This window comes from Drosophila willistoni (assembly GCF_018902025.1).
Source record: "Drosophila willistoni isolate 14030-0811.24 chromosome XL unlocalized genomic scaffold, UCI_dwil_1.1 Seg141, whole genome shotgun sequence".
Classification (NCBI taxonomy): domain Eukaryota; kingdom Metazoa; phylum Arthropoda; class Insecta; order Diptera; family Drosophilidae; genus Drosophila; species Drosophila willistoni.
The window spans coordinates 11,060,157-11,071,284 of record NW_025814052.1 but is presented as its reverse complement, the minus strand read 5'-3'; the positions used below and the strand labels follow the sequence as shown (position 1 = coordinate 11,071,284).

At 33.8% G+C, this 11,128-nt stretch overlaps 2 protein-coding genes across 2 annotated transcripts; one reads left to right on the top strand and one right to left on the bottom strand.

Moving 5' to 3' along the window:
* Positions 1-57: 57 nt before the first annotated feature.
* On the bottom strand, positions 58-2,229 carry LOC6641120 (protein will die slowly). The gene is made up of 4 exons (XM_002064083.4): positions 2,164-2,229; positions 1,657-1,944; positions 963-1,588; positions 58-877 (listed from the first exon to the last, which is right to left on the bottom strand). The coding sequence occupies exons 2-4, from the start codon at positions 1,916-1,918 to the stop codon at positions 689-691; spliced, it is 1,077 nt and encodes a 358-aa protein (XP_002064119.1). The 5' UTR covers positions 1,919-1,944; positions 2,164-2,229; the 3' UTR covers positions 58-688.
* A 3,969-nt stretch (positions 2,230-6,198) lies between these two features.
* LOC6641454 (alpha-tocopherol transfer protein) lies at positions 6,199-9,990 on the top strand. The gene is made up of 6 exons (XM_002064082.2): positions 6,199-6,275; positions 6,362-6,489; positions 8,889-9,048; positions 9,180-9,261; positions 9,339-9,766; positions 9,838-9,990. The coding sequence occupies exons 2-6, from the start codon at positions 6,378-6,380 to the stop codon at positions 9,950-9,952; spliced, it is 897 nt and encodes a 298-aa protein (XP_002064118.1). The 5' UTR covers positions 6,199-6,275; positions 6,362-6,377; the 3' UTR covers positions 9,953-9,990.
* The last annotated feature ends 1,138 nt before the right edge of the window (positions 9,991-11,128 follow it).

The window sequence follows — 11,128 nt, the reverse complement described above, 5'->3', positions numbered from 1 at the left end:
TGTGTCCTTTTTTTTCGTATAAAATTTACATTATTTGTGGTTCATCTGTGTTATATGTTATTTTAATATATATATATATATTTATTCTTTTCGTATATATAGAACTTTATGCTTAAATTTAAGTTATACAATGTCTTGCCACCAAAAGAATTATCAATTTTGACAAATTTGTATTTTATATGTTTGGGGTGTATGTTAAAGCCTATAAATGGGGAGTGTTTTTGTTTTAGTTTTCCGATTTGTTTTTTTCTCTTTTGTAATTATTGTAGTTTTTGTTTTCTGGCTAATAAATATTTTATACATATTATATGGACACCGGTCTCTCGTAGTTTTTGGCAAACGCAAGTTTTGAGTGTCCGCTTTTTGCTTTATAGAATGTGATTTGAGTAGAAAAGGGGGAAAACGAAGGGAAACAATTACAAAAACAAAAAAAAAAAAAATAAACAAAATAAAGGGAAGGAGAAACTCAATTGGGATTGGGGTGGGGGGTGGTTATTAAGATTATGGTTCCAGGGTTAAGAGTAATTATAACTAAATTTTGTTTAAAATAAGATTATTAAAGAAATGTATATGTGTATTTTGTTTTTGTGTATGTGTGTGTGTGTGTGTGTGATTGCGGAGAGTTGGAGTAGGGCGTGGGAAAGGAGAAGGAGGAGGGCTGGATACCAGCGATAGGCTGCCGCCTTCTCTATGTATCCGATTTCCATAGTTTTATGGTCTTATCGTTTTCAAGAGCAGCCGAAGCAATAATATTCTCTGTGGGATGGCAGGCAGTGCAGAGGACGGTGTCGGTATGTCCCTGAAGCTTTTGTACAACTTCTTTGCTTTGTAAATTCCAAATGTAGACCATATTGTCCTCACTGCCGCTGACAATCCACTGTAAAAATTAAAAACATATATATATATATATATAAGGATAATGATTCGCTACCCATCTTATGGTGTATCTGACTTTATTTTACCTTGCCACCAGTGACGGAGAAATTGGCAAATATGCAATATTTCTCATTCTTATGTCCTGTATACGTCTTTAGGCACTTGCCCTTGGAGTAATCCCAAAGCTTGAGTGTGTTATCAAGTGTAGCTGCCAATATGTATTTACCGTTGGGCGAGAACTTGACGAAACTCACTGGCGGATTGTCATCATCGATCAGTGTCTTTAGACACTGCCCACTGGCTGTATCCCAAATGCGGCATAGTCCATCGTAGCTGGAGCTGACAATGAGTGAGCCATCTCGATTGAAATGCACCGCCGAAACCGGGTCGGAGTGGGCTGGCAACGTTTTCAGGCATTTGCCAGTTCGCACGTCCCAAATGCGTACACTCTCATCGAAACTGCCAGAGACAATCAGATTCGATTGCGGATTGAAATTGCAGCAAAAGACATAATTGCTATGGCCCTTGAGGGTCTTTAGGCTCTTGCCTGTGCTAAGCTCCCATACTTTGAGGGTTTTGTCATCGCTACCACTGACAAGAAGACGTGAATCCGAACTCCACGCCACATCACTGATGCCCAATTTATGACCCGAAATGGTTTTCTCAAATTTACCATCGTAGGCACCCCAGATTTTAATGAGTTTATCAGCAGCTAAATTAATTAATGAACAATTCGTTTAATACGAAAAAAGAGCAAAACGTGATTCACTTTCAACTCACATGAACTGGCCAGCCATTCGCCGTTGGGACTAAATTTGACCGCTGAAACTGCCTTGGTATGCCCGGCGAGGGTGAATTTTAATGTATAATTCGGTTTCACCGACAATGAACTTTTATTGGAGGTTGTGTTCGACGATGTGGAAGATGCCGAGCTGGGTTGCAGGGTATTTGGTCCGCTGGGAGCTGTCGGCATCGGTTGAGGTGGCTGCGGTTGATGCACAACACCGGGATGGCCGGGATGCACGGCTCCAATGGGCACCATTGTTTTAAATAAAATTATTTCAAAACCTATATATATTTATAAAAATAAAACATATATATATATATATAAATGCATAAACACAGAAGTTAAGAATGTGGTTCGTGGATAATTCCGCGGGTTGTTGCAATTTTTTCATCCCTCGCTTGTGTTGCACGTGCTTCTTCTTGCCACAACTGGAACGCTGATGCTTCGGTGTGTTTGGCAGCTTGGTTTTTGTTGTTGTTTATAAACTATATTGAATTTACCTCCAGTTAAGCTGTCTGGATGTTGTTATTGTTTTGATTGTTTTTTTTCTCGTTTCTCTTTTTTGGTTAAATTAGAATGCGGTTTTCCTTCTTCTTTTGATTTTTTTGGAAATTGTGTCTTTCTGGTATTTCTGTCTCTTTTTGGTATTTTTGTGTATTTCTGGCATTTTTTGTCTGTGTATTTTTGGTATTTCTTTAGCAAAATCCATAAAAAAAGGCCATGAACTTTTCTAAACTTTTGGTCTAGCATTAAATACTTATAAACTGTTATACAATATTTTTTAACTGGCATACAACGAATTTAAAATGTTATGGTATATTTTTAAATATTTTCAATCTGGTAAAATTCAAGTTTTTCACCAGAGCTGGTGACAAAATAGCTAAATTGGCTGCACTAATGACTTACGTTATTGTGGACTCCATTTGAATTTTATTTTATAGATTCTAACGCCTTTTCAAAAATGTAAAGCTATTTTATATTTCTCTAAATAAAAGATTGCAATTCTGTAGGTAGATAAATTTTTTCCATGTTCGAATGGACTTTTATCGGCAATAATACGAAATACAAAGAAACGATAAACCATTACAGATGACTGCACAAAAAACTCCACAAGATAATGCAATTAGGCATTTTGTACATTTTTACCTATGTGTATCTATCTGTGTATTTGCATTTAGTTACTGCTGGACTCTACAACAATCGTGGCGATGATGATGATGATGATGTTGATGATGACGACGATGATGGATGAGATTTCCATTAGTGGATTGCGAAAATTATTTAGCCAAAAAATTGCATACAAAATGCATATGCTAAAAATGTTGCCAACAATCAGCATATTCTGTTGCAACCCAAAAGAAAAAAAAAATTGATTTGCACAATCTTTCAAAAAACATAGAGCGAGAGTTAAGATGGTTGACCCACTATTACAGGCCATATACAAGTCGACCAAAATCGTTGAAATATATGATGATAATTAGCTTGCTTTTTTGTTAACACATTTCTTAATGTTCTTGGGCCATTTTGATGCCATGATGCAGCCAGTTTTTCATGTCATTTTGTGTCTATCACGATGAGAACATGATGTCATTAAGCTATCTAATTTTGAATTTTTTAAGAAAAAGAGGCCAACAAAATTCTTAAGCCAATTGTACTTTGCCTCAATCTAAGAATTGAGAATTAGCATAGAACAATTCAAAGGATCGTTGTCTTTTTTGAATATTCCATAACCATTCTCGATATCTATTTGGTATGCAAGTTACATATTCTTTGCTTTATTGTTCAATTTTTTGTGGAAAACTTCACACACCTATTTTCTCACTTACTTCCTTATAGCAAATATGTGACTGCTTAATTGAAGGTTGTTGAAAATGAAAAACCCGCCAAACAATATAAACACCATAAAGTAGTCCGACCGGCAACTTGGTCATATAATTTTTCACATGGCCATAACCAAAATTGTTGACTACATTTCAATTTTGGGGCTCTGTTAGCATTTACGTTTATTGTGGGTTTGCGTTTTTTTTTTTTTTTGTTTTTTCTTTTTATTTGTGGTTTTTGGTCGAAGTTTGAATGTGAAGTTGGTGGCAAAGTTCCATTTGGTCATTGGACAAGGTCAGACGTTTTCTTTTCATTGTTTATTTTTTTTTAATTTAAGAATTGCATTAAATGAATGCTAAATAATTTGATAATCGGTATTTGCTTGTAGATTGTAGTGAGTGTGGAGTGAAGGGGCGGGGTGGTGGTGATATTGGGGTGGGTCAGCGGAACTGGAAGTGGAAGGAGGTGGTATTAATTTTTGTATTTTGCTTTGATTTTAGTTTTTAGCTGCTTTCGCTGGGGATGTGCTTCTTCTTTTTGACAGTTTTGTTTTAATTCAAGTTGTTGTTGTTGTTGTTGCTGTTGTTGCTGTTGTTGGTGATGTTGCTGCGGTTACATACAAACATGGTTTAACTTGCGAAACACGTACAACCAGCCGGCCAGTCAACCAGCCAGTTGGCCAGCGGCATAACAAGTGGAGCGCAACTTGGAATCGCCTGGGTCTGGCCCAACCAACAACAACAACAACAACAAAAACGAAAACAAAAAATATTTTTTGTTTGCCAATGTCGCGATAAAACGGTCTATTCCATGGCTCCTCCAAAAACCAAATTTGGGCCAAGAAGTTTCTTGACCACGTATGTATGTATGTATATGTGGTTAGGGATAGAGAGGTCGGGTATCATCCATCCACGTAGAATTGTACCCCGGAATATTGAGTACAATGCCCACTTCGACCTTCTGAACACGCACTAAAAACACTTGACTGGCTTACGTAAATAGCACAAAATATATGTATATCCATCCCATCAGCTGTATGTCTGATCTACAAACCCCTTCTTCTTCCCCTTTGCCCCACCAATCACATACACATGTACATACATACTTATGTATGTATGTACTACAAATTATGTCGACCGCATAGCCAGTTGTAGTTGCAATAATGTTTTTCCAGAGTCTCAGAGTCAGCATTGTGGGGTACTTTAATTTTTCATCGTTTTTTTCTTTTATACCCTTTCAAATTAAGTGGGTATATTCGAAGTATCGAATTAATGGATTTAGTATAAGCAATTAGTTATTTTTAAGTATAATTTCACAAAGATAATTGCGAACAATACCTTGAAAACTTAAAGTTAAAATAACTTTCCAAATTTTTAAAAATTGAGAATTAAGAATTTTATTTAAGTTCTAACAGTGCCGGATTAAGGCAGCTTGGGCCAATCCAAAAGCTTAAATATAAGTTTTTTAAGTCACGACGCAACTTACATGATCATTTTTCAATATGAAAGTTAGAACAAGAGTGAAAATCGTTAAAAAACAATTCGCATAGCTAATTGCTATTTTTTAGAATTTTCAAAGGCCCATTTTTTCCAGTCTGGAATTGCTAACCGATTTCAAAATGTTATATTTCAATTTGAGTTGATGGTCTTAGTAGCTAGCACTCTTTACCCGTTAGTTATTATATTATTTGATATAATAATTAATAATAAATAAATAAAAAAATAAAATATAATTTAATTAAATTGTAATTTAGTATATTTTAAAATGGCTTTAAACAATTAATTTGGAAGAGGGTTTTTTTTTTAAATCAAAAAATTTAGTATTTGGGATTTTAAAGAAGATTGAAAATGAAGACATGATTTTTCATTTTCAAATACTCAAAAAATTAACTAAATTAGAACTTCTTGAAATTCAAGATTGTTGAAATATTTTGCAATTTATTCCATTTTCATTAATTTTTTATGAAATTAATTTTTAAAAACACAAAATTAATAATTGGACTTACATTCAAATTCAAAATTGATTGAAATTTAAAAGCATTAAAATGAAATATCACTTTGAATAATTGGTTAAATTATTGGCTAAATTACAGATTCACAAAGAGTTTATAGGAATTTTCAGAATTGAATATATTTCGATAAATGAAAAAAATTTTGCTTTATTTCAAGCAGTTTTCAACCGATTTAAAAAAGATTTATCTTATATTTGAATGGCACTTTTATACACTTTTTGAAATCAATTCAATAAATCAAAGATACTCTATATATACATATAGATACGATCCGCCCCTATGAATTGAGTACTGAAGCCACTCACTATTAATATTAACTAGTAAGTACCACATATCTATATTTAGCTTAGAAAATACACAAGGAATTTATATAATATATGTGAAATACCTTTTTTTCAGAAACAGATTTAGGACAGGTCCTCGATGCCTCTACAACTATATAACCATCTTAATAAGTAACAATTGCTTGGGTTAAAAAATGCAGCAAAGTTTGAGAAAAAAAAACCCATCTTCAATTCTTAAACTAACTTGGTATAGTGTATAGCCATTTCGATGCTCGAACTTGCCGAAAACCGTTAACTTTATAATAATTTTATTTTTTTTTTTTTTGCGATCAACGACGTCGACCGCATCATCAGCAGCAGCGACAGCGGCAGCAGCAACATCGACTTAAACTTCACTTCAGAGACCATTCCGAGTCTCAGACCGGCAAATCAGTTGCAGTCGCGAATTAGCATCGCACAGACGCGCTTTTTTGGGATATATACCTACATATATTTTGTTAGTGTTATTTGTGTGTGTGTGTGTTTTTTTTAAAATGTTAGTTTATTGTTGATTGGGTCGGCATCTCTATTTTTCTTCTTTAGAATCGCGTGTTCAGCTATGGTGCATAAAAATCAAGATGATGATGATGAACACGAGTTGGTAATGGAGAAACGTGTTATCGAATTGCAGCAATGGATTAAAACGCAACCGCAATTCCCACAAAATATATGTAAGTCAATAGGTAGACAATAAGCCATGTTAATAAGCCAAGTGAAGTTAATAAAAAAATAGAGACACAACCACAAACTTGAATAAAGTTATAGCTAAATTTTTGTTTGAACAAAAGTTGGTTTGTGGCTTTTACAGGGGAATTAGAAATGAAGACTCAATGGGAATGTGAAATAAAATGTTTTCAATATTAAGTACACACTGTTTAGTTAATTCCTTCATCTTTTCTTTAATATAATTAGTTGTATTATCATCAAGAATAGTAAGTTCACAGAGAAGAAGAAGGCAGTTTTCGAAAACGCTATTGAATTTTTTTTTAAATTGTTATTTTATCTTAGAATTATCTTAGAATGTATTTGAATTTTTGAAGTTACATACATATGTATGCTTAGCAAAAGTTGGATTTGGCTTTTAAACAAAGTTTTCACTTATTTGTTTAAATGTTTATCCAAAACATATCTCTTTATCCTTAATAACTGATCAGATTTTCATTTTGATAAATGATTTTCCAAATTACCTAATCCGCCTTTTACAGAAAGTAGTGTGAGAAGTTAAAAAAATTAAAAGCTCCGCATTTTTTCCAAGACATTTTTTACTTTCGAAAAGTTTAAATTATATAGATATAGTAAAATAATATCCTTTTAAAATTTTCCTAGTCTATTTTTTGTTTTAATTCTTTTATTAATCTCTGAAATTACCAAAAAATTCTATTAAAAGTTTGTAACTTTTGTATTCAAGTTGTTTTTTTTTTTTTGTTTGTATGTAGTATGAATATATGTACAAAAAGGTAAAAAAAAATAATGAAATGTGAATATTCATAAAGAATAGCAAAACTGTTTTTTTGTCAGGTTTTCATGGAGAATTCCTCAATCGCCGGGGAATTTAATTTACTTTCTTTTGTAGTTTAAAAAACAATACTCAATCCTCACAGTTTTTCGTAGTTTGACGAGGCCTACAATTTTTTTAAAGGGTTTATAGACGAATTTAACAGCAATTTTAAAGATTTTTGTATTGAAACTGGGGCCAGACAAATTGGGGATTTCAAATGCAACTGAAAACAAAAACGGATATAACTCTATACAAACCCTAAGCCAATGCCAAAAGCATTATTTTTAAAAACAAGAAATGAAGGAATTGCAACATTTTTATAAAGTGGCAACCACAATTTGATGACTTCTTAGTTTTCGATCTTTAGTTTAGATTTTTCTCGACTTCCAAGTAACTTAAAAAAAGAAATTGAAAATTTCAGTAATTTGTTGGTAATTCAAATGATGAACCGAAAAAAATGTGGTCATCTTAGCTTTCTCCGTTTCTTCTACAGGGGGAAGTCCCCCATTTACGGCTAGATAGCTAGTTTTTTCTAAAATTTTGAATGTTATTGATATGTTATGAATGCTATGAACTCTTTGAAGAAGTTGTAGATAACTTAAATTTTTAGTTTAAAACAAACATTTGTTTTGGAGTCAATTGCATTTCTTAGTTTTGTATGTAATTTTTGGGTCTTTTGGCCGAGACCGTTTTACGGCATTAATTTATACTAAAGTACTTTTTTTTTATGGAGACTAAGAAAGAATTTGAATAAAATTTCCCGTCAAATGAGTATAAAAATTCGATTGGTTTCAATGGCTCACAAAAATGTGTATTTTTAAGCGAAAACTGTGTAACTATCTTGCATCCTTTTCTTTTTTTGTGCGTTTAGGTTTTGGTTTTTAGACTATCAAACGATTATTATATTTTTTGAAGAACATTTTTTTTTAAATATAATAATTAAATGAAAAAAATTATGCCCAATGGAAAAGTGTAAGAGTATAAACCACATTAACAGTTATATTTTGTACATTTTCCCACCAGGCCTCATTATTTTTAATTAATTATTATACAACGAAGAAGAGTCTTAATATAATTAACATTTATTGTTACATATTTAACCAATACACTTCTATGATTTATCAAACTAGTCAAAATCTTTGATAGGTTAAAAATAAAAACAATTTTATCTTTGCATTCCATTGAAGACTTTCTTCAGGGGCTATGCAAATAACTAATAATAAAGAACAATATTTTCAAATATTTTTCTTTTCTTTAAAAACTTTCCTGGACTTTACTTTTGTTTTGAAATCTACTGATTATTGGGTAATTTCACATAGCAATTGACCACCCATCCAACTATTCAGCACTTAATTCCCCGTCCCAAGCAATTTGTAATAATTGATTACATAACTTGTATTTTTTTCTCTTTGTGCAACCACAAAAATTGACTCCTTTCCACACTCTCCCTCTTTCCCTCTCTCTGTCTCTCTCTCTCACTCTTTCTTTTGCTTTGTCTTTCTCTCTGACACAACTGCAAAATTGCAATTGTAACTGCAACTGCAACTCAACTTATTTTGGTCTCCCTTGCAGCTTCAAAACTGTTGCGTCGCTTTCTGCACACAACTCGCGGCGATGCAAGTGCCTCACAACGTTTGCTGGAACTGAATTATACATTGAGGAATAAGCATGCCCACATATTCATTGATCGTGATCCCATGGATGCCAGTTCCCAGCAGTTGTTGCAAGTAGCGTAAGTATGACAAAAAAAAAAAAGACACAAAAAGTGTGGGTGTTGCTTGCAACCGGTTTATATGACGTTTTCTTTATAACCCTCGCACCACCACCACCTGCCCACCCACCTGACTCGTCTGACCTGAGCAGCGATTTAATACCATTGCCTGGTTTGACACCGGAAAATAATAAATTACTCTTTTATCGCCTGATTGACTTCGATGCGGACAAGGTAAGCCAACTTAATGCCACCGCCCACTAGCTTAAAATAATAACCTTTTGTCTTCTTTTTTTTTGGCTCACAATCAGTTTAATTTTACAGCTGGCATTAAGGTCTTCTTCATGGTGGCTGATTGTCGTTTCGCAACCGAGAATGATGGCCGTCTATCGGATGGTGAAATTCCCATATTCGATATGGCCGGTTATACCCTACGCCATTTGACCAAAACAGTGCTCAGCTCACTGCGTTGCTATATGAAATTTGTCCAAGAGGCACATCCTGTACGACTTAAGGAAATCCATGTCATCAATTGTCCATCATATCTGGATAAAGTATTGACCGTTGTCAAGCCGTTCATTAAGAGTGAAGTCTTTAAATTGATACATTTTCATCTACCGAATGCCGATACACCCTATAAACATTTCCCACAATCCATGATGCCCGAAGAATATGGCGGGAATGCCGGCAAAATGTCCGATCTGAAGAATCAATGGATGCAATTGCTCAAAGAACAAAGGTAATCAATCACTTTATTCGAGTTCAACGTGTCGAGTTTGTTTTTAAACTGTTGTTTTCTTTCATTTTCAGGGACTATCTAAGTGATCCATTAAACTGGCAGCTCAACAAAGTATCCAAAAAGTTTGGACAATCCAAGAAATACAATGAAATTATTCCAAGTCTAAAAACATTAGAGATCGATTAGTTTAGTTTTAAGAATTGTTTATGGTTTGTTTTCTTTTTCTGCATCCTTTCCACCTTTTGTTGTTTTTTGCTTATGTATGTATTTAATATATCGTGTATATATATATGTGTTGTTTAACTTATATATCTAGCATTGGCTAATGTTGTCCTTAAAAAGGAAATGCAAGAAATTTGTATGCCAAGGCCATTCGGAGGGTAAAATTGGCCTTTTTCTATATTTGTTTGAGACTTTATGAAATTGAGTATCGAAGATTTCAATTCGTTAAGTTGAGGATTTATCATTACATGCTCGAACATTTACAAAAATTACAAGAAAATTATGAGAAATATCAATGAAACGCGGCCTTAAAGCCGGCTCGAGGTCAATCCTTTAAGTTTCAGCGGATTTTGGTGAAGTACTTCAGAATTGCAAATGGACATACTATATGTAGTTAAAACTAGTTGAGAATTGCAATGAAATGAAGCGAAAAGAAATTCGCAAACCTTTCAATAGCTAAGCAAGGTGCAATTTGCTGTGCCAAGAAAATGATGGTAAAAGCTTTTGTTTCAAACAAACAAAGTTTAAATTAAATTAAAAGTATTGATACCCTAGACTTTGATCCTAGATCCTTCCATGGGTGGAATTGTCAAAAAAACGTAGCAACTATGAAAACTTTTATATTTAATTACGTTTATTGATTACGCAATTCCTTTTCATCTCATCGGCCATTGAAAATGCTGGATATGACACATTGAAGTGGCAACTACATGTACATAGAATACACATACACATATGCATATGCATTTATTTATGTGTATGTATACAGATGAAAGCCCAGCTGAATGCATTTTCGCTTTAACATTTCTGCCACTCCCCAGTCAACACCCAAAGCGAATATGTAGATGGCCACCCATTTGGGACACATCTATCCATGTGGGGATTACATTTTTTATCCACATGAGACATCGGTCTCTGCCAGTCCAATCCAGTCATCCAGTCAGTCAGTCAGTCACTCACTCAGTCAGCAATTGCATGGCGATAATCGAATTATGTGGCAACCCTGTTAGTTGGTTTACTGTTCTTTTTACTTACTGAATGAAGCTTTAAATGGGTTGTTGGTCATCGTTCGTATGTTGTTGTTGGATTGCAAGTGGTTGGTCTGATTGAAATCGTGTGGGCAACACACACACACACACA